Source organism: Suillus bovinus (genome assembly GCF_016758785.1).
Source record: "Suillus bovinus strain UH-Sbo-P2 chromosome Unknown EDB93scaffold_114, whole genome shotgun sequence".
In the NCBI taxonomy this organism is placed as follows: Eukaryota; Fungi; Basidiomycota; class Agaricomycetes; order Boletales; family Suillaceae; genus Suillus; species Suillus bovinus.
Window position 1 is genome coordinate 24,530 of NW_024542170.1, and position 22,778 is coordinate 47,307.

Sequence of the window (22,778 nt, forward strand, 5' to 3'; positions counted from 1 at the left end):
TAATGCTGATGAGAACTAGCCCTGCCGATCGAACGGAGTCTGAGACAGGAAGGTCGGATTCTGATATGCTCTAGTGTATATTGCGACTGCGTTTGATTATGCTAGTGATGAGGATGTCGATGATGAGGAAATGAGAGGAATGATTAGACTGGTATTGCACTGCCCGACGCTCGAGCTGGGTTCGCATTTGGTCTATTTCTGCTTGCAACTCGGCCCTAACCTGCGAGGATCGACGATTAGATAGTGCAGTGAATTTTGGAAAGAACCTTACCCGCTCCTCTGCCCTGCGTTCCGCCTCCTCCGCTTTCCTCTCCGCTATCTCTGCTTGACATCGAGCCCGTTCTTCCATCTGCAACTGTAACAATAAATGAGTAAATGGCTCAACTGATTCTGAAAAGAACCTCACCTGCCGCATTTCATTTTCTTTTGCTCTCCTCATCTCTTCTGCCTCCATGCTGTCTGCCTTCTCCACTTTGAACCGGAGATACCGAGAGCGCCCCGCGCTCTCGGTTGTCTCGTTACAATCTGGGAAGAGCCTTTGAGTGCCTCCCAGACAGTGTAGGCATACCAGTAACACTGGTATTGATTATAAGTTGGAGAATGCTTGCTGAGAGTGGACAAGAGCACGGATACTTGAATTGCGGAAGGGCGAGCGGAAGGAGGGAAGTCGAAGTAACAAAGGCACTTGTACCAGTCATACGTTCTGGATAGATAGGATTCAATAGCAGAACCGTGGTGAAGATGGAATCGCAAGCGGGGGTCGGAGAAACTGATGGGGAGACGAAGTATGTATGACGACTGCGTGCCCCGTCTCGATGAGCCATCGTTATTCTCTGTAGAATTTGTACATGGCACTCGGTCTAAAACCAAGATCGCGACGACGTCTTCTTGTGTAGGATGACGGAAACGGAGGAGCAAAACTTTGACGTTGGTGCATTTGCAGTGAACAAGGCGTTCAAGCTTGCACTGCGAAGATAGCTCCTTGCCCAAGAGGAGAATCTGCCATTCAAGTTGTCCTACATCGTTCTTACTGTCGCCCGAGGTGAACACGGGGGGAGCATCATGATTCATGATCAGAAGGAGAATTCATGAAAGGACGGAAAATTGCTGCAAGGAAACGACGAATACTGATACGATTCGTTCCATACTTTAAGCCTTTGGAGGATATTGCAAATTGACAAGGGTTTGAATTCGTGAACACGAGGCGAGTCACCAGTGGGCCAGTGGTTGTATCATGTATACGATTATAGTGACAACGAACGCGGTCACCCTGTTTCATTTCTACTTACATCTCATTGCTCCCAGCACTTTGGACACTCTACATTCGGATAAAGTTTCTGGCCACTGAACTAGTACCAGCCTATCGTCACGACAGTATCACTTTGGCAACTGCTCCACGATTGTGAACACCATCTCATACGTGCAAATAGAGCAAACGACAGTGATAACCTGGCCTCCAACTCCTGTTGCAGATACCACTGGTGTACCTTCCTTCCTGCGCACATCGCTGTCACCGTCTCAGCCTGCCGCGATGAATCAAACACAGGACGCCACCTCTGTGTCTTCTATAGCCCGCTTCCGCATTTTCAGATTAGCCTTCATAAGATTTTATCTCTTACATCCCTCTACAGCGAAAGAACTGCAAGAGGGAGACAAGGGAGTGTATTACTTGCCATCCTAGAGGTAGAAGGCCCTGATACAGTGCGTGTAAGGAAAAGCTCGGATGCAGGGAGAGACGTTTTAGTTCACAAAATAATTCTAGGTAATGAAGGTGGATCGGTATGCAAGCTCACCGCGTAGGGTGATGTTGCAGATGCCTGGGGTGCACTGGGCGTCAAGCGTGGAGATATAATTCATCTAGAGAGTACGTATCGTATCGCCCTTGAGATCGCATTGTGTGAACTCACGTCACTTCTCATCATACAGACCTCACACTAACGTGCGAGCCAGGCAGATCGATCATCCTCACCGCTTCTCCATATAACAAGCCAACCGCGGAGATTTGCTTTCGGACCATGCCTTATACACGTGAGAACAATCCGGCCGGACCTCCGGCTCGGGAAAGCGACACCTTCGTAAAGAAGGTCTCTGCACTGGCCCATGGTTCGAGCGGACAGCCGGGCTAGTGGTTAGTTGAGCGCACGCCAGCTTGTCAGCATCACTGTGGCTATTACACGTTTGACGTCGGTGGCTTATAGTCCCAGACGTAGCCACTAGACCAGGCTCGCTAGCCCGCAACTGCACGCAAGTGTTCATTCATCAATTCATATGCAATATGTGTCAATTCGCGTTTCGTTCCGCACATAGGACAATGCCAAGCACACAGGTCCACTCCACGGGTGCCACCGCTTTGGCTACACCTGACCATTAATACAAAAGCCCACTCACTTTTCCTGTGGATGTGGATGTGGACGCGGGCGATGGGACACCTTGACCTTGGCACCAGCGGACTATAAAGCTCCTCATCATTCTCCTTGCCTGCCACTGACCCCGTGTAGTGTCATTCGCGCTCATCTAGATCTCGAATCCTCGCGACAAGTTTTCTCCCCATTCCTTCTGTGTTTTACACTTCTTCAGCGCAGCATCAAAATTCGAATGCATGCATTCTCTGTTTTTGAATCCTTTGTGCGGGATCATCTCACCCTGAAGCGCAGGAGTTCTGTTTCGTCCTTCACTTCCAGGGCCACGAAGCGCAGGTCTTTGCTTCCTTCTCTAAGGCTTTCTTCATCCTCGTCATCTTCCTGGTCTTCCCGGGATATAGAATCTAGTCCGAAACCCGAGTACTCTGATTCAAGCATCGAATCGACCGTCCTCGATATTACTGTGGCACCGGCGAGCCCAATTTGCGCTTCAGCACTTACATCCCCTGTATGTTTGTTTCCGTTCAGTTCGATTGATTGATTCTGACCGTTCGACTCAGCCTCCACTCGGGAAAAAAATCATCGATCGGTTCTGGCCCGAAGAAGATCTCGAACAGGATGATCAAGATGAAATATCTGGAAATGGCAAGCTTTTGTCGCCGATGATCGTGAATGTGTTGTCACCTCCTCCATATCACCGACGTGCACCGGATGTCATCGTGCATCGGGACTACATATTATCTAGGTCTGTTGTTCAGTTTTAGCTTCTTGAAGTCTGAGAGGGTTGATCGTGTAATCGCAGTGATAGTTATCCCTCATATTATACAAACCAGCACGACTCGCGTCCTATGCGGTTCCCGTTCTGAGCATAACATTTGTGATCTAGATAAATGTCATCTTACTCTCGCGTTAATCAACCCTATCGTCTGCCTGTAGACTAATTTGCATCATGTTTCTTGCTATAATCTAATGTTTATCCTATCTCTCTAATTTTATTTCCCCTTCGTTACTTCCTGGATGAAGTGTGCAAGTTGGGCTTCCACCGCGCAGGCCTGACTATATTAACTTGAACCGTTGCTTGACAGGGGCAGTCGCACCTCATCTAGCACAATCCGAGTAGCTTCGACAATAATCTCCCACTCTACCTTATGTAGTCTCTCCTCATAAGCCTCTATTGCCTCCCCCTTCACTACCTCTACCCTTCTCTGAATTAACGGCTCCCCGCGATCAACTTCTTTAACCACACGATGCACCATGATGCCCAGCTCATCCACCTCCCCCTTCTGGAACGCTTCAAACCCTCGCTCAACTGCATGCGCACCATCAAACTGCCCAAATAACGCCGGATGAATGTTAATCACGGGTACCTCCCTTGCAAGCACCTCCTCGCCCTCCAATATCCGCGTCCCCTTGAACACATCCAGGAACCCCTCGCTCACGATGTGCATAAACCCCGCACATACGACTGCATCTGGCTTGGCGCGTAGCACGATGCGCGCGACCTCCACATCGTAGTCCTCGCGCGTCTTTCCGGGGTTTGATTTAAGGAACGGCTGAAGGCCGAGGTACGCGGTAGGGATCGGGGGCAAGGTGGTGGAAGCGCGTATCAGGCCACGTGCGTTTTTGCGATTGGAGAGAACAAGGACGATTCGTGTATTAGGCAGGGACGATGTATTCTGTGCATCGATCAGTGCTTGAAGGTTGGTTCCTGTAGTCGGCAATCCGGTATGATAGGATGTACGTTTGCAAGATCAAGATCGACACATACCCTCTCCAGAGATGAGGACAGCCAATCGTCGTGGCGGCGATGCTGCAGCGCTTGGATCATCCATGTCGCTGTCAGCCTCAGTAAAAGTCCATTTAGAATTCTACCCCGAAAGGTACGAGCGTAGTGGAATAATTCGTGCGGCGGCTGTGCAGCACGTGGTTTCTTTTCCGCCCACACTCCGGCAAGCCCCGGTGCCCTTATCTGCCTTGCCACAAACTCCGGTGAGATCTGTTCCTTGTGTGCAGCCGCATGCAATGAAAGCAAGTCCGGCCATGAGTAAAGGGCACTCGAAGACACTATGGCACTGCTCTTTCAAGCTCACTCGTGTAGAATGCTCACCGTTGTGAATTCTCACCAGAGAACCTGATAAGAGGAGGAATCATACATCCAGTCACCATGACATTTCCTGCCAGTGGCGAGCGAGACCCCCATCCTTGTCAACGCCTCCTGTTGTGCGCACGTGGAGCCTGATTCCCGCACTTTTGTAGATGCGGACGCCTGCATTAACGGAGATGCCTGTATTCACACAGATGCCCGCACTTGATGCTCACGCGGATACCTTCTTACTACTTTTGTTACTAACTGTCTTCATCTAGCTCTGGCCTCGCTTCGATGTGTCGCCTTGTGTCTCCTACGATTTGGGGATCAGAGGTTCACTTCGCCGCATCGCATTCATTCCTCCTAATGTGGGAGCCACAGTTCACCTCAGCTCACTTTTGCGCAGATCGAGGTCACTATCGGGGCCAGGTTGCTCCTTCTGGGCTTTCACTCAAAAAACCATCTGCTTGCAATCAAGCAGACATTTTTTCACGTTCTTACTACTTGCACAACTGCACAAGAGCGCCCACAAAGTGAACATCACAAGGGACCGTACTTGGTCACATTGTTTCTCGTTGATGAGCTTTGATCTACAACGTTGGAATAACTTCTGCATGACTACGATATTTTGATGTTGAACTTGACCCTCGACAAGTGCCCGTATATAGTTTGACATCACCAGCATCCATGTAGCCGGCACTCCATGGCTGCGACAGCACCACCGTCGCCACCCATCTTCTCACGTCCACCCAACACTAAACTCCAACTTGAACGACGCTGGGGAACGCGTGACTCCGAAGGAGAGGGAGGGATAACAGAAAGGGAGAAAAGTGTTGCATGTCACCCGTGCAGCGAGCCGTTACATCCCTGGTCCAGCATGCATCTTGGAAGTCGCTTGGATCAGAGGCCATCAGGCTGCAAGGACATGTCTTTTGAAAGCGACTCCGAGCATTCAAGCCTGATGGTTTTGTCCACTTTATTCCATGTATACGCTACTGACCATTTTTCGCATCTGCTTGTCCCCTGCCATTCAGTAATTCATGAGCACCGGCTCGACAATCTCGAGGGGGATGAATCAGTTGACTCACTTCATCTTTGACTGTAGTTTCGCAGTTGTGTCCTCTAATGCGCTGGTATACGATTGCAGCTGATCAAGCTAGTATTCATTTGAAAGAGAGAGAAAACAAAAAAAGAGCTATTGTCTCGATCATGTTCGGTATTCTCAAGCACTAGCGTCAAATTGGAATCGATGTGTATCCAGGGTTCGTGCTGTGTCTAGATTCGAGAGCATCTTAATAGCAGCATTTGACTATGTGTTTGTACCGAGCATCAAGCACACAACGAGCGCAACACTCCGTCAACCTGCTACCACTCGAAAGGTTCAGATTCATGATCAAATTGGCCAAGTCAGCGTAGGAAGAGCTATGCAAAGAAAACAAGCGCGACAATAAACAAGGAAGTGCTTAAGAAGCTCAGAGAGCAAGATTGTAGTTGACGAAAGCAAAGATACTGAAAGCGAGCACATCGAAAGCAACATGCAACAATGCTAAACGTAAAACGAAGCTGTCATTTCACTGGTTGACAGCTTGCATCGTGATGAAATGCAAAGTTAAGTTATATTCCCTGAGTCAAACTGCGTCGTGAACAAGAAGCATTCGAATCAAGAGAACCATACCACATACCAGAGTCACCTGGGGAAGTCTAGGGGAGAAAGTAAAAAATAATGCCAATGTCGTCTTTCTTGTTGTCATTATATGGTACAACGGGAAGCGAGCGGGCCCGTAGGGTATATATGAGCATAGTATGTGGAGAATCGTACGTCATGTACAGATGTGAGATCATGAGTGCTCTGCGTCATATTTATTCGTGCGTCATGTTGGGTCTGTAGGCACGTTCGTCTCATGAGTAACACACAGGAATGATGATCGGAACACATACCGCATGTATCTTGGCAAAGCGAAGATGCTTTGTCATTTCATAGACATTTCGGCAAAGAAAGAGTTGTTAGAGTCATCAAAGTCGTGGTAAAAATTCATATTCGTTCGTCCTAATGCGCGTGGTCATGCGCGCCACCATCTATAATCCAACTTGCACGGGGTGTCGGAGTCACTGTCGCACAAGCATCCTCTTGCTGGCCATCCTCTCGATTTTGCAGGCCTGTTGCGTTGTCGGAATCTTGGGTATCAGTAGTGCCAAATGTCGTGGTACTATGCAGCCGGTTATGGACGAGCTATACCATGAATCGTAAGCTATGCAAGGACGAGCGGACAGGAGAGAACGAGGCTAAAGCAAAGTGATACTTACACCTCCAATTGGCCGGGAGTAATCTTCGAAATCCCGTAAACTTGAATTGCTCCTTCCTTCGACAGAGTCGCGCAGGCGAGGATCAAGAAGTCCGTCAGCCATAGCAAGGCGCGACTCGTCGGTGGGCGCAGGAGAGAAGGTTGCTGGCACTGTAAGCCATGGCCACGAGGGTGGCTGCAAGTTATCCTCATGTTCTGCCACGTCGGCGTGAACATACGGCGAGGAAAGCCATGGATCAGGGTTAGAAAGGACGAATCGCGGGGATGTTGGCATGGGCGCAGGTTCAGGTGTGGCAGGAGAGACGAAAGCTGAAAAGATATTTGGATCGTGAGCATTCATCTTCTCAGCAGCTCCTTCGCTCTCTACATCTCTAGGCAGTTCTCGTGAAGAATCTGTCTTTGGACTCGGCGTATTTCCCCGTCTGAGACGATCAAGGAAACCTCGTACGCCAGCAGGTCTCTCGTCTACAGAGCCAGATAGAGATATGGATACAGTAGTGCTGCTTCCAGTGCTCTCTCGCTTGCCTTTCTTCCATCTCGTAAGGCGTCCGCTCTTGTAACTAATCGGAGCTGCACTAATCGCAAGTCCCAGTGCAGGTCCCTGATGCGATCCGGTACCGGACGAGGTACTCCCAAAACCAAACCCATGCGAAGACGTGCTCTGCAGTGCGCCCTGAGACGAAATACTCCGTAGAACGTCGAATGAAGTAGTCGCACTCAGCATGCCAGAGGAGTGTGACGTAGGTGAAAGGTTATGGCCATTCATACTTCCTTCAGGCGAACCGAATGCTGACCCTAGTCGGACTTTGTTGCCAGAATCGAAATAAGAAGATCCGCTTCCGGCTCTTGTCAAGAGCGGCTCCTCGCTTCCAGTTCTCGTCCTGGTTCCGGTTTCGGTCCTGGTAAGGTATTGCATGGAAGAATGAGAGTAATGCGATGCTGCTGAAGGAGCAGGAGCAACGCTATACCCCCCAAACCAGGCGGAAGCATCAGGCCCAGGCGAACTTCTTCTTCGTGAACCATTAGCAGCATGCGGAATATACGCGGACGGTGGCGGGGGAGCGGAGTAGGCAGATGGAGGCGGAGATAATGGGAAGACATGCAGACCGTCATTGTCCTCTCCACGAAGTGAATACGAAGGCAGAGTAGCGCACGAATCACGCGCAGGTACCAGTTCTCCTGATACTTCTCCACTCGTATCTCCTTCAAGTTGAGCATTCCTTCCCGCACCCATTCCCTCATTAAGAGCTGCGATAATCCCACCGTAGCGTTCTTCCATGTCTACTTCAGCTTCAAGTGGGCCACCAGGCGCCCACGGAGGAATAGCACTCGCTTCGCGAGATAGTTTGCGCTGTCGGCGACGAGCACAGAAAAGCCAGAGAACAGCAAAGGCAATGGCTCCGAGGATGCCGAGGATAAGACCGGCAATAGAACCAGGGGAACGAGAGAGCCTGCGGAGATCCCCGTGAGCACAATTATAGCAGGTGACTTCATAATAACGCCACGAAGGCAAAGAACTCACCTGTTCCCATTAGTATTTACAATTGCGGTACTGAGCACCCCGTTCGTTGACGTCGTCCAAGCGGTGGTGGGGTGACCCGACAGGACGGATGTCAAAGTCAGCGTTGATGTCCAAGGAGCACTAGCACACGTGCTGTATTGGTCGACTTCGGTAGTAGAAATAATCAACGTGGTAGGAAATGGAGTGATCGTACTGGACACTGGAAAAGAGCTGGATGCAAAGGCTGTGTGCGATGACGAAGATGGATCTGCCGACAACGAAGAGTTTGGGGGAGCGGAAGTTGAAACCACTGCGGAAGTCGATGTTGACATTGCTGGAGGAGACGAAGACAACGAAGTAGAAGTAAGAGGAGTCGGTGGAATGGTGAAAGATGAAGTAAACCCGGATGTCATAGTGGGTGCAGATGACGACGAGGAGAGTGTTTGAGATGAACCGGAAGACGAACTGTCAGCACTTGGCGTCAAAGAAGACGACAAGGGCGTACTTGAACTTGACCAAGTGCTCGCGCCCATTGTCCCGGAATTTGCGATAGATGACGAAGAACTATGGGTGCGAAGTTGCATGAACGTGCATCAGGTAGTTTCGGCAGGACCTACCTCAAACTGGATGACAGCGAACCAGACAACGGTTGAGATTCAATGTAGACGGCTGTCGGAGAGGTCTGTTGCAAATAACCGTTTCCAGCATTCGATGGATAGCTGATTGGCTGAAGTGATGAGAGTAAGGTGAATAGACAACGGCCATCAAGAAGGATAGATTTGAAATGGAAGTATAATGTTGATGATGAAAATATAATAGTGAATACGAATTAAACCGAGAATATATGTTGAGGAGAGTGGTGAATGTGTTAATGGTTACAAGAGATGCAACGTGAATGTGATGCCCGTGATGGAAGCGAAGAAGGTATGGAGCCAATGTCATTGATCGAACGCAGACAGTGAAATATCGTACGCACCTGAGAAGTCATCACACTAGATGTTGTAAATGCTTGTGATGTCAGGAGCTGAGAACTCTCTGGCACGTCGTTCGTCGGCTGGGAACCAGTACTGCTCAATGTATTCGCGCTCTGGGACATCGACGCTATCGGGGGCAACGGGCCGGCATTAATGGGCTTGCCAGTGAATAAATTACTGATGGAGGACAAAACTGGGTTGGTTGTTGACAAGTATGCGGGTGCTGGTTCGACGAGGAATGGCAGAGAGTTGCAAGGCGTCGGATCGAGGACCATATCTAGATGTTCATGTATATAAATAGTTGGGCAGCTGGTGCTCAGAGTAGTAACTGTTGATGATTTTGTGGAAGGTCGACCAAGAAGAAGAGGTGGAACGTGTCGTTTCCTTCGTCGCGAGAAAAAGAGTTTGAGGAAGGTTTTGTACTAGTCGGTAAATTAGAATGAAGTGGCGGGGCTAGAATAGGACGCTTACGAGAAGGTTACTCGACGACCAGACTGTACCATATGATATATAGTAGTTTATGCACTGGTCAACGCAGCGACGACAGAATTCTCTGTGTCTAATAACGGAGCATGGGCTGTAGTTTTCTGTGTACAGGAAAGAGGTGGAGATGTCATGACTCGAAGTCCGATTTGCAGATATGAGCGCTTGAATGCGATCACAACGCATCGCATCGGGGTTGAAGTGCCAAGCATGACTGTCCCCTTTCCTTCTAGACCAGAAATGTGATTGCCGACGTCAGTGCGTGGATTTACGCATATATTCAAAGCGTTATGCCCAAACCTCCTGGAGGTAAATCCTTCCCGTGATGGGCCTCTACATGCTGCTGCAGACTGAAGAGCGTAAAACATACAACACATGTAGAATGACGTTGGTGGCACCTACAAGGTGCGTAGTACACAGCTGAGGCCGAGGCACTAATAGAAGGCAACGAGCACGATGCTGCCAGCGTGCATACTCAGACACCTGCCTCTTTGGGCTACATGTTTCCGGGGATCCCCCACTGCTGTTCGGCCCCAACCGGTCAACTCAGAACTCACTCTCAATCCTCATGTCGTCCAGCATGTAATACCGTGGCACACATCATGCCTCAAACCTCGTTCCAACTCGCTTACTAACTTGCTGTGCTTACCTTCAAGTTTTTGCATGTTCAAGTTTGCAAGGGACAGGAACGCGAAACCCTCCCTGACAGTGGTTACTTACTGGACTTCCGATCTTACCCACTGTAACTAACTCCGCGTACGTTCTTCTCACTTACATATCAATGACGTTTCGCTGCACAAAGTTTCCCCATAGGATGCTAATAATAATGACAACTAGCCATCCGCGGCTAAAGCCCACTTGAGACGACCTGGAAGTGTTGCACTGGTAGGTGTTATATAGTACACGACTTACTATTCTTCTCCTCTCCAATGCAACACCGCCGCTTCCAAATTTCATCGCAACTCATATGGATCATATCCTTTGATCCTTCTTGATCACGTTCGGTATCACTCATGACAATGTCATTCGGTTCTTATCTCGCCTCATGCTTAGAAGGTCGATATGAACTCATTCAGAGAATCAAGTTATTTCGGATTCCGTATCAGCTCATGTCCGAGCGGACAGGGCTGCTATCTGATCGGGCCAAGTAGGTTCGAAACACGCCCTATACTACGAACAAGTCGAGTGGCTGACCATCAAAGTCCCTGCCTGCTACAGGCTGATCTTGGTGTCCAGACCCTTGTGCCTGCTCCTGTCACGTAAGCTTCCATGGGTGTAAAGATTATCATTTGTATTAAATTTATCTATCTAATGATGAAATTCCGTAACGGACTTCTATCCATCTTGGCGCTGGAGGGGCTCATCGGATGTGATGATTGCCACTTGTCGACAGGATAACTTGGCATGTCGAACAACAGGCTTGAATACGACACGGCACCTCCCCTGCATGTACAGTCACGTTGTAAGTACCTAAATTGTCAACGGGTATTCAGGACAATACGTTTACCATCTTATCAGAGCGGTTGTTACTCAGCTTATGAATAGACTTGACAATGTTCAGTCTAGCCCCTGAAGGCATTCTTTCAACTCGGATTCTAAGCGCTGCCGAGGTCAATCCGCCCTCTGGCAGCCGCACCTAGACCCTGCAGGTAAAGCGCTCCTGATCTCCCGATGGTAGTAGTGCGGTAGAGTTGCGGTAGAGCGTAAATTCGGCACGCAGCAATACGCTGTTACATCTAGCCGACAGTCATATCTAACAAGCGAGATACATCTACCACCTCGGACAATGTACTTGCGCACCAAGTCCTCGACTAATCCTCATTAGTACAAATTGCTTAGCGTTCTCTCGGTCTTTACTTCGCTACCAATCCGATTCTCGAAACCTTGCATAATGATTTAGGGCGTGATTTTGTACCGTATTTGCTTCTGTTCGGTGATGACGGGCCGGCTTCGAGTACCTGGGTCGCTAACCATGGACCAGATATATCAGCAGTGTAGTTTGGTTGGTTGTCTAGACCACGATGTAGACTGGTGACCAGCCCCTCCAGGATGCAAAAGATTGTAACATTGACAGGAAAATCAGTACATGCCAAATACAACAGGTACGTAGTAAATGCTTCATCGCCTCACAGGTTGAGCCGACCCTACAGGCTGAATAGGGATCTGTGCCGCTCCAGGATGGGTTTCCATATTTAGAGAAAGAAACTAGGGTTATTAGGGTTTAAATATCTCACCATATGCAAATGGCGACTCATGATTTGCGGCGGCAGCTTGAACAAGAGCAAGATGAAATCCAGCAAAGCTCAGAGCTTGAGGCTCGACGAGATGACAAGAGTCGGTAGTGAGAGATGACAATGGCCAGACGGCTTGATCTTCGCAGATTTAACAGCGTACGAAGGAAGCGATGGTAAAGAGCGCCCACGCGCTGACAAGGAAGCAGCAATGGAAACAGAACGTTGAGAGGTCTAGATCCATCGATTCAGACAAGGTTGTGGATAAAACCAGAAAGTCACGAAAAAGCTGGAAGAATGAACCGACGCGTTTATGTTCGACCGAGCCCTCCCCGCTGTGCATGCAAAATCGTAATGACTCACTGTATCTGAAAACAAAACAAAAAAACTCTAGGAAACACTACACTAAAAATGCAACACACTACTGGTATAATTGAAAACAAAAACATCTACACTTCGCGTCATCCTCTCGTCTCCTCTACCCGTAGTATCTCGTTAGTCGTCGGTAATGAAAATATGTACATGGACATAAACATTCATGAACATTTCATACTCATTTTTACTTCTTGGCCTGCTTCTCCGGGATGAAAAGCCACCATATACTGATAATCAATCGGATGCCTGTGCCGATGCCGAGCGTAGCAGCCGAACCAATACTGTCGATCAATACACGGCCGATAAAGCCTCCAAGAAACAGACTGCCAATGGCGACGATCTTGTGATCGCGCGAAATGACGATTCGTCGGATGTCAAAGAGCTGAGGATCGGCCATGAGCTCACACCAAGTCGTCGTGAGCACAACTGCGGAGAGATGAGAGATTAGATTTAAAAAAATAGAAGCATGCTTGAAACATGCCTGTAGTAGTGAACTGTGTATTGACACGCTTCCCCATAATGCCCTGCAAGCCCATACTCGCGCTCAAGAAGCCAACACACACGAAGGACAACGCGCTAGTCCATGCGGGGTTGGCGCGCGCATCAGCAACGCTACCCTGATGGCTCTGCCATATCGCAATAGCGGCGGCCATTGTAAAGAGGGTTTGAATGAATGTGCCGAGGGACAGCCACAAACGTGTCTTGCATCCCAACTTATCGCCGAGACGGCCGATGAAGGCGCCAAAAATGAACGTGAGCACGGAACACAGCGCTTGACGGTCCGCTATGTGGAACGAGTGGTCGTGCTGCCCGCTGAACAGGCGAGCAAGGGCAAGGGCCAGCTATGGCACAAATGTTAGTTAGGAAGATCCTCTGCAACCGCGAAGGTACTCATACTTGTACACTGTTTCCTGTTTGGAAAGCGCACCAGACAAATATAGCAGAGAACGTGACCGAGTCACTGAAAAAAAATTAGTGAGTTGCAAAGCAGATAAAGAATACAGTTTACCCACATGAAACCAGTCATAAAGCAATATACAGACAAGGGCGCCGTGGACTGATCTCCATCGACCTCCGCAAACAAATGTTTTTTCAACCTCACCATAGCATTATCATCACCGTCACGTCTGTTCTTGCCTATCGAGTATTGCGAAGATCCAGTCTGAACGACAGGTGGAGGTAACGTCGACGACGAGGAGTCCTGAGAGCCGTGCATATCGATGATTTCAAAGATATTCGGATCGTCAAATGTACCACTGCCGGAATCGTCGTCGAACTCAGGTTCGTTCCCAGAAATAGAGAAGAGATCGAGGTCGGAAGGAAGGGAGTTTTTGTAAGGAATGAGAGGGATACCGAACGATTTTAAGGAGGCTGTCCGCTGATGTATCCGATTGAAGCTACCGAGGCTGAGTTTGTTTTTTAGCGAACGACCGGGCATACAACATCGATGAGTGGGCGTTCAAGTGGTACGATGCACGTTTATTCGCCTCCCTATCGCCGTTTACTTGGCATCGTTAAGTAACTACCAACGAGAGAAGCAACTTTGTGGTTGCTTCGATGCACTAAGGCGAGTAATATGTGAGAGTATTTAGACTTATGAAGAGGCTTCCTGACACACGTCGGTTAGAGTCGGTGGACAGGCGGAACCGTTTGAGGTGAGTAAGTTTACAGTCATGTAAAGAAAGATCTTTGTATTACAGTACTGGTATAATTGAAAAAAATCATCTCAGTTCGCATCATTCTCTCGTCTCCTGGTCGTCGATAATGAAGATATGTACATACATGGACATAAACACTCATGAACACTTCATGCTCATTTTCAGTTCATGGCCTGCTTCTCCGGGATGAAAAGCCACCATATACTGATAATCAATCGGATGCCCGTGCCGATGCCGAGCGTAGCAGCCGAACCAATACTGTCGATCAATACACGGCCAATGAAGCCTCCCAGAAACAGACTGCCAATGGCGACGATCTTGTGATTGCGCGAAATGACGATTCGTCGGATGTCAAAGAGCCGAGGATCGGCCATGAGCTCACACCAAGTCGTCGTGAGCACCACTGCAGAAAAATGAGAGATTCAGAAAGAATAGAAATATGCTTGAAACATACCCGTAGTAGCGAAGTGGGTATTGACACGCTTCCCCATAATGGCCTGCAAGCCCATGCTCGCGCTCAAGAAGCCAATGCACACGAAGGACAACGCGTTAGTCCATGCGGGGTCGGCGCGCGCATCAGTAATGCTAAGCTCATCGCTCTTCCATATCACAACAGCAGCGGCCATTGTAAAGAGGGTTTGAATGAATGTGCCGAAGGACAACCACAACCGTGTCTTGCATCCTAACTTATCGCCGATACGGCCGATGAAGGCGCCGAAAAGGAACGCGAGCAATGAGCACAACGCTTGACGGTCCGCTATGTGGAATGAGTAGTCATGTTGCCCGCTGAACAAGCGGGCAAGAGCAAGGGCCAGCTATTGCACGAATGTTAGTTAAGAAGATCCTCTGCAACTGCGGAGGCACTGTACTTGTATACTATTTCCCGTTTGGAAAGCGCACCAGACAAATATAGCAGAGAATGTAACCGAGTCGCTAAAAAAAAGATACCAGTGAGTTGCAAAGTAGATAGAGTGGATTTTACGCACATCAAACCTGTCATGAAACAATATACAGTCAAGGGCGCCGTGGAGCGATCTTCATCAACGTCTGCAAACAAATGTTTTCTCAACTTCACCATAGCCGAAGCGTCACCTTCATTGCCACGTCTGCTCGTGTCTATTGATTCAGAATTTTGCGAAGACCGGTTATGGATGGCATGTGGAGGCAACATCGACGACATCGAGTCCTGGGAGCCGTGCATATACGATATCGTCAAATGTATCACCACCAGGGTCGTCGTCAAGCTCAGGTTCGTTACCGGAAATGGAGAGGAGGTCGCAGTCGGAAGGAAGAAAGCTTTTGTAAGGAATGAAAGGGATGCCAAACGATTTTAAAGAGGGTGGGTTCGTTTTTTAATGAATGACCGGGCATGCATCGATGAGTGGTACGATACGAGACTTGCCAGTGTGACTCATTTATTCGCCTCCCTATGGCCGTTCACTGTTGAGATAACGACGAGAGAAGTAACTTTATGGTTACTTTGGTGTACTCAGGAGAGTAGTAGTATGTGATAGGTATTTATAGTCATGCCAGTGAGGAGACTTCCTGGTGGGGCCGTGGCGGTCAGACAGGCGAGTTTACAGTCGTAGCCGTTCTGCTGTAGTCACTGCGGTGATGAAGGATAACCGTTACCGCGACTCACCGGTTAGTGGATACTTATAAACTTCGGAGATGAACTGACCAGATGATCGTTCGCTCTGAGTCTGTTGTGCCAAAAAGCCGAACGGTTGTCAGGCTTGGATCCAAGGTTGTTTCCAAACAGCTCATCGATTATCAAGGTTGGTCATTATATCTGGTTATTTCGTCAAGTAGGAATTTCGTTTGGGGATGTGTCGGGATATCTGGATAAATTTACGATTAGCTAACATGATGTCGGAAATTTATGGGTTTGATTTTATTGCCGAAATCACTCGTTCTCCGATCTTTTGCAGTGCTCAAACATTTCGTCGAGTCACTGCATTACATGATCGCATAGACAACTGCTACTTTGATCATCCCTGGATGAACATTCCCTCAATTCATGCTGAAAGATTGGAACACTTCGATTGATCAGGTACAAATCACACTCCGGCAGTGTAAGCACTGGATGGTAGTACATCGAACAAGAATGTAATCGTTATCCACCAAGTTCCCCCGCTCGCTCACTCCCATCCTCTAATAATATGGCCCTAGTCTCGAACGATCCCAGTTGGTGGCCAACCATCAATGAGAAAATTATTAGCAGCTATTTCATATGTTTGTTCGGAGCCAGCCACATGACGATTCGATTAACGCTGACTGCAGTTTCGCAGTAGCCGCCTGTACTGTGGTAGTATACGATTGGGATGAGCAAGATTAAGTATGAAAAGATAACTGACATTATGAGATTTCTAGGACTTACGTTCGGATAAGAGGTAGGCCGAACCATCACAAAAGCAGCTATCTCGCTGACAACAGTTTTATAGGTGGAACTGGTCTGGGTAGGCACTCTCACATCAAAAGAACAATGTGAAAATAATACATTTAATTCGTGGCAGAAGCAACACTTCTCCCTCACGACCATTCTGTATCTTATTGTATGTAGCTCATGTTTTTAAGCATGGCTAGCAAATTGTATTGACATGCGCATATCCAAGGCACCATATGCTGCACTACTAGTAGGACATGCTGTGTACGTTCTGACTTTCAAGCCATTTGTGTTGCACTTATTATCCATTTCTCGCAATCAGGATGCACGTGTTGAGTACGTCTCCTCGCATGGGCTTCATGACTGTCTTGTGACGGGCATACAGTCAATGTTCCAACAATTTCCACGACAGATACAGTGAGTAGTATTTCACACCGATGTCTTCCGTTCTCGTCCAAACAACTAAATTACTGAGTAGGGATAAATAAGATTCTTGAATGAGTCGTTGACTCAATATAACAACTTTCAATGAAGAGCGAGGAGGTGCGAGCCATGTTTCTGTGTTCAAGCATCTTGAAATTGAAGCTTTGACTATGACGCGCAAAGAAAAGAGCACCCAGCTGAAAGAAAGGTCAAAAATAGTCTATTGAAAACACCACTACGACGCGCATTTTCGCGCAAGAAAACGAGGGTCGGTCGAGGAGATCGCCAAGGCTGTATCGAACAAGTTCGAAGAATGGGACGAGGCTGAGCTGCGATTAGAGGAAATCCGGTTTGTAGAGGAGATCGGAGCGAGATGTGGTGGATAGTTCGAAGTTCTGATCGAGGCTATCGAGGCAAGTGCGAAGTTTGATCTTCAAAGAAGCAAGGGCCAAAGAAGGGGAGATTGACGGGTGCTGCTAGTCGGAGGCAGGCCTGGGAAGAAGAAGAGGATAACAGAGTGGGCTCCAGAAGAACCGGCGGATGATTTGTTTGAGGAAGTCCTGCAGTCGGAAGGATATCGTTCTGATGACGACCCGGGATTCGACTTGGGAAGTTGTTTTTTATTCTTCAGATTCTGGCATTGATTTTTTTAGATTGTAGGACACGAGGAAAGACTGCAATGCATGGGGAAGGAGTCTGCTTGGACGGGCGAGTCTTGTGAAGATGATGTAGTTGACTGCAGCAGGTGGAACTCTTTGTCTGCAGCTTCGGACCTTGATAGACCAGAATGAACCCGAAACACAAGACTACTAGTAGTGTAATTCATTGGTAATAGATGCAGATCGGTTTGCCTACTAACGGGGCCTACTAAGAGCATCTCCCGTTCCTCGACCTTTCCGTTTGGCACACTGATTTCCTGAGCTAGATCAGTAGGGATATCCAGCATACTGGTTGAAGCATTGTAAATGCCAGGACATAGTATACAGCAAATGATTCGAATAAATACTACGACGAAAATATTGCCTAGACTTATTACACATGTCTCATCGAAATCCACATCAAAGACTTTGACCATGATACATAAATACCACAACGAGGCTTGGAATGGAGACAAAACCGCGACACAAATTTCCCTGCTTCCTACAGAGAACCAGACAACTATTGACCTCTCGTGCGTCACACACTACTGCTAGTCGATACATGCACGCGCTCCTGGAAAGCGATCGAGGTCATAGCAGAAGCTGCGTCAGAGTTGGCCACTAGCTTAGCGTGATATTCTCGAACACCAAGGATCAGGCGTGGTCCCAGCACATACGCCTGCACGGCTGTGAAAATCTGAAGCAAGCTAACAAGAGCCTGAGTTTCTAGCGAGTATAGGTCCTATAGAAATGATGAATCACGGTCGCATGCTGAGGGAAGGAAAAAATTGACACACCGCTAAGATTGTTGGAGATAAATTAATAGCGAGCTGGAAGCAAGAAACAGCGACGAAGCTACCACGTCCGATCCTTCAGCGAAAAGGGGAACCACAATCACAATATGAGCATACCTCGCAAAGTAAACCGTATGAGTTTTGATCAACACCGAGAAACAGTCCCCTAAAATCTCTCCTGCCGAATGACGTCGCAGTTCACGGAAGTGTTTTACAGCAATCCAGACTGCGAGACATAGTACGAGGACCTCCCATACAGTTCCGAGTATCCAAGTAATGGAACCCAGAAGTGAGACATCTTCCGGAAGGTTAATCGGGCACATATAAGTGCCGGAGATAATATATTCCTCTGGTGTTCATCAATTAGCCCCATGCACGCTCGTATTCATCCATAATCAAGCGTACCCGCTGAAATATGCATCGTTGACATTATGACGACCACTACGTTGAAAATGTTGTCGGCAAGGAAGGTGACAATAAGAAATATCAGGATCTTTCTGGATCCTTGATACATGGCATACAACCGAGTGATGATGATGACTTGCAGCATGTTTCAATCAAGTCATTATCAATGAGGTCTCGCAAATGCCGAGCTCACCCCACAGCATCGGAAATACCAAAACATTGATCCAATCCAGAACGAGGTACATAATCCGACCTGATGAAAGCAGTCAGTGACCAGTCTCGAGTAGCACATACTCCAAACAGACTCACATCTGTGGCGGTCATGAGTGGACTAGCAAGTTAGTAAACAAATACACCCACTGCTACAGGGCACCGCGGTTAATCGGAGGAGAATAGAAGCATCTGTACAGAAGACTCACTGTGCCCGTCAGCGAGATGGTCGGAAGACTGTCTGTATGCTGTTGGTTAGAAGAAGAAAGGACAGTAAATAATGAGAAGACATACTAAGCACGGTTAGGCTGAGTATAAGAGATAGACGATCAGCATGACATCGACTGTTTAGCCTTCCGAACATACGCAGCAGATAAGATTCCAAGGTAGCGCACCTAGGATACTTTCAAGTCAATACAGCATGACAATTGGGACGAACAAGATACATACACCGAGATACAGAAATGTCATCAGAGACCAACGTTGCCTCTGTAATTGAGTATACTTTCATGTGTGTTCCCTTGACACGAGACTGTACTCACCCAGACCAATTCGACCTATAAGACCATTGTTAGCGAGATGGCTGCTTCGATCATAGCATCGACATACCTCTTGTCCAAACGTAAGGGCTGAAAATACTTGTAAGATATCAGCAGTCCCTTAATATTATCACGCTCACCCCAGTCATACACCACTGCAACAACGGCAGCAACTGTGAAAACGTAGCCAGGGTTAGATTGGGTCAGTTTTAATATTTGACTGCTCTCCACTAACGCGTAAAATAGCTAGAAAAACGATATGCATCAATGACCGGCCACCAAGAGGAATCATTTGAAACTATGGTCATATTGGGAGAGAATGTTTGTGGGTGAGAGGCAAATTTGGTTGACGTTACAATAGCATTCGTGCTAGTTATACCACCATCCAGTGCTTAGATCAATCAAGAACTGTTCGCACCTAATTTCCAATGTTGTTATCGAGATGTTTTTGCTACACGCGCATCAGTCCATGAATGCAACCAAGGACTTCTTCATTAGTTTGATGCATACTGATCATCTTGTGACCGTCGAAAAGATTGTCATCTTGACACCCTTTGGCTCACCAGTACAGCCCCGGGGAGCATAACACACATTGCGTCGGCATGAAGCCGGACCAGAAAAGTCAACTGTCATCGCTTCATGCACGCCTTATCAGCTTTCCCTCGGAACTCGAGTTATCGTATCATTAGGATGCTGAAAATGGTGAGCGTAATAGTTGATTTGCATCGTGGCAGTGATACACCGGGTTTCATCAGAGACATCCTTGTGGAGGTTCAGCCTAGTACACAGGAATGCTGTGTAAACAACGACGCCACAGAATATTCCTACTGATAATCAACGCGATGCGAATCTCAGAGTGCACACATACCGGCGGTTTCGGAGTTTTGATACAAGCAAGATTTGAAAAATGCGTTTGATAAATTAGAGATTTCCACTTGAAATTTTGAATTGAGAAAATCAAGAAATTTGGATGAACGGTGAAATGACAATGCAAAGTGAGGCATTTTGACAAAAAATTTGAGTCATGTGAATATTATTATTATTATTTGAGGTTTTCAGTCAGGAAATAGATATGAAATTTTGGTAATGATATCAGGTAAATTTCAAACTTTTGAGCGCAAAGATGAGTAAATGCACTATCTTACAGGGTTAATCTTAGATGCCGGATAGGGTTAGGGTTAGGGTCAATCTGTGCCATCCCAGAATGAGTTTCCATGTATAGAGACAGAGAGCCGGGTTAGGGTTTAAACGTTGTATATTCACCATGTGCAGTACTAGGCTATAGATGGCGACACATGATGAATTGCAGGGGTAGCTTGGACAAGAAAAAGATCCAATCAACGAAGCTCAGAGCTTGAGGCTCGACGAGGTTGCAAGAGTCGGTAGTGAGAGGACATTTGAGTATGACAATGGTCAGACGTTTGATCTTCGCTTGAAACATTTAACAGCGTGCGAGATGGTAAAGAGCGTCCACGCGCTGACAAGAAAGCAGTAATGGAGACAGTGTGTGAAGTCTCTTTGAGAGACTCAGATTTATCGATTCGGCCGAGGTTTGTGGATAAAACCAGAAAGCCGTGAGAAACCTGGGAGAACGGACCGACGCACGGGAATACGTTTGTGTTCGACCAAGCTCTCCCCACTGTGTATGCAAAATCTTGATGTCTACATCTAAAAACGAAAAAAAACTCTAGGCAATACTGCACTACAAATGCAACATACTACTGGTATAGTTGCAAAAAAAACATCTCAGTTCGCATCATCCTCTCGTCTCCTCTACCCGTAGCATCTCGTCTCTAGTCATCGGTAATGAGGATATGGACATGTACATGGAACATTAACACTCATGAACACTTGATACTCATTTTTACTTTTCGGCCTGCATCTCCGGGATGAAAAGCCACCATATGCTGATAATCAAACGGATGCCTGTGCCGATGCCGAGCGTGGCAGCCGAACCAATACTGTCGATCAATACACGGCCGATGAAGCCTCCCAAGAACAAGCTGGCAATAGCCATGATCTTGTGATCGCGCGAAATAACAATTCGTCGGATGTGAAAGAGCTTAGGGTCAGCCATTAGTTCACACCAAGTCGTTGTGAGCACAACTGCAGAGAAATGAGAGAGTAGGAAAAAATAGAAATATGGTTGAAACATACCCGTAGTAGTGAATTCAGTATTGACACGCCTCCCCATAATGGCCTGCAAGCCCATGCTCGCGCTCAAGAAGCCAATGCACACGAAGGACAACGCGTTAGTCCATACGGGGTCGGCGCGTACATCAGCAACGCTAAGCTCGTCGCTCTTCCACATCAACACAGCGGCGGCCATTGTAAAGAGGGTTTGAATGAATGTGCCGAGGGACAACCACAACCGTGTCTTGCATCCTAAATTATCGCCGATACGGCCGATGAAGGCGCCGGAAAGGAACGCAAGTACTGAGCACAGCGCTTGACGGTCCGCTATGTGGAACGAGTAGTCGTGCTGCCCGTTGACCAGGCGAGCAACGGCAAGGGCAAGCTATTGCACGAATGTTAGTTGGGACCTCTGCAACCGCGGAGCTACTTCGTACTTGCATACTGTTTCCCGTTTGGAAGGCGCACCAGACAAATATAGCAGAGAATGTAATCGAGTCGCTGAAGAAAGATACCAGTGAGTTGTGAAGTAGATAAAGAGTACAGTTTACGCACATGAAACCAGTCATGAAGCAATATACAGACAAAGGCGCCGCGCACCGGTCTTCATCAACTTCTGCAAACAAATGTTTTCTCAGCCTCACCATAGCTGAAGTATGACCTTCATCGTCATGTCTGCTCGTGTCTATTGATTCAGAATATTGCGAAGACCGGTTATGGATGGCAGGTGGAGGCAACAGCGATGATACCGAGTCCTGGGAGCTGTGCATATCCGAGATAATCTCAAAGATATCGTCAAATGTATCACCACCGGAATCGTCGTCGAACTCAGGTTCGTTCCTGAAAATGGGGAAGAGGTCGCGAAGGGAGTTTTTGTAAGGAATGAGAGGGATGCCAAATGGTTTTCATTTTAAAGAGGCTGAGTTTGTTTTTTAGCGAACGACCGGGCATATATCGATGAGTGGGTACGATACCGGACGTTTGACTCATTTATTTGCCTCCCTATGGCCAATTGTTTAGTAACGAGAGAAGCAATTTTATGGTTACTTCGGTGTACTAAGGTTAGTAGTAATATTGATAGGTATTTAGAGTTATGAGGCGCGCTGGTCGGACAGGTGAATTTACAGTCGTATACAGTTGCTCTGTGCTGTAGTTACTGCGGTGATGAAGAATAACCGTCAAACCGTGACTTACCATATTAGTGGACACTTACTAGTACATTCACAGGAGGCTACAAACTATTCTAGGTATCCCGAAAAGCCTACGGGCTTTTAATAGT

General features: G+C 47.7%; 7 protein-coding genes across 7 annotated transcripts; 1 reads left to right on the forward strand and 6 right to left on the reverse strand.

The window, feature by feature from the left end:
* Positions 1–897: 897 nt before the first annotated feature.
* EDB93DRAFT_1243398 (uncharacterized protein) lies at positions 898–2,231 on the forward strand (the record flags this gene model as incomplete). Its single annotated transcript, XM_041452136.1, has 6 exons — positions 898–931; positions 1,431–1,558; positions 1,591–1,779; positions 1,801–1,864; positions 1,927–2,103; positions 2,218–2,231. The coding sequence occupies 6 exons, from the start codon at positions 898–900 to the stop codon at positions 2,229–2,231; spliced, it is 606 nt and encodes a 201-aa protein (XP_041301788.1).
* Positions 2,232–3,416: 1,185 nt separating this feature from the next.
* Positions 3,417–4,192, reverse strand: EDB93DRAFT_1243399 (phosphoribosylglycinamide formyltransferase; the record flags this gene model as incomplete). The annotated part of the gene is made up of 3 exons (XM_041452137.1): positions 3,417–3,437; positions 3,458–4,068; positions 4,129–4,192. The coding sequence occupies 3 exons, from the start codon at positions 4,190–4,192 to the stop codon at positions 3,417–3,419; spliced, it is 696 nt and encodes a 231-aa protein (XP_041301789.1).
* Positions 4,193–6,542: 2,350 nt separating this feature from the next.
* EDB93DRAFT_113143 (uncharacterized protein) lies at positions 6,543–9,062 on the reverse strand. Its single transcript, XM_041448964.1, has 3 exons — positions 8,272–9,062; positions 6,751–8,200; positions 6,543–6,695 (listed from the first exon to the last, which is right to left on the reverse strand). Exons 1-3 carry the CDS (start codon positions 8,832–8,834, stop codon positions 6,666–6,668), a joined length of 2,043 nt encoding a protein of 680 aa, XP_041301790.1. The 5' UTR covers positions 8,835–9,062; the 3' UTR covers positions 6,543–6,665.
* Positions 9,063–12,006: 2,944 nt separating this feature from the next.
* Positions 12,007–13,951, reverse strand: EDB93DRAFT_1182093 (uncharacterized protein). The gene is made up of 4 exons (XM_041450679.1): positions 13,327–13,951; positions 13,211–13,274; positions 12,795–13,155; positions 12,007–12,739 (listed from the first exon to the last, which is right to left on the reverse strand). The coding sequence occupies exons 1-4, from the start codon at positions 13,749–13,751 to the stop codon at positions 12,498–12,500; spliced, it is 1,092 nt and encodes a 363-aa protein (XP_041301791.1). The 5' UTR covers positions 13,752–13,951; the 3' UTR covers positions 12,007–12,497.
* On the reverse strand, positions 13,732–15,447 carry EDB93DRAFT_113355 (uncharacterized protein). Its single transcript, XM_041449040.1, has 4 exons — positions 14,958–15,447; positions 14,841–14,904; positions 14,426–14,786; positions 13,732–14,374 (listed from the first exon to the last, which is right to left on the reverse strand). Exons 1-4 carry the CDS (start codon positions 15,170–15,172, stop codon positions 14,133–14,135), a joined length of 882 nt encoding a protein of 293 aa, XP_041301792.1. The 5' UTR covers positions 15,173–15,447; the 3' UTR covers positions 13,732–14,132.
* A 2,509-nt stretch (positions 15,448–17,956) lies between these two features.
* Positions 17,957–19,674, reverse strand: EDB93DRAFT_1256192 (uncharacterized protein; the record flags this gene model as incomplete). Its single annotated transcript, XM_041453906.1, has 14 exons — positions 17,957–18,160; positions 18,216–18,273; positions 18,330–18,561; positions 18,618–18,752; positions 18,811–18,870; positions 18,927–18,948; positions 19,037–19,068; positions 19,122–19,135; positions 19,194–19,222; positions 19,278–19,316; positions 19,370–19,384; positions 19,437–19,456; positions 19,507–19,539; positions 19,602–19,674. 14 exons carry the CDS (start codon positions 19,672–19,674, stop codon positions 17,957–17,959), a joined length of 966 nt encoding a protein of 321 aa, XP_041301793.1.
* Positions 19,675–21,239: 1,565 nt separating this feature from the next.
* EDB93DRAFT_1323428 (uncharacterized protein) lies at positions 21,240–22,676 on the reverse strand (the record flags this gene model as incomplete). The annotated part of the gene is made up of 4 exons (XM_041454992.1): positions 22,474–22,676; positions 22,055–22,418; positions 21,937–22,000; positions 21,240–21,884 (listed from the first exon to the last, which is right to left on the reverse strand). Coding segments are annotated over exons 2-4 (924 nt in total), but the record flags the coding sequence as incomplete, so codon positions are not given.
* Positions 22,677–22,778: the final 102 nt, after the last annotated feature.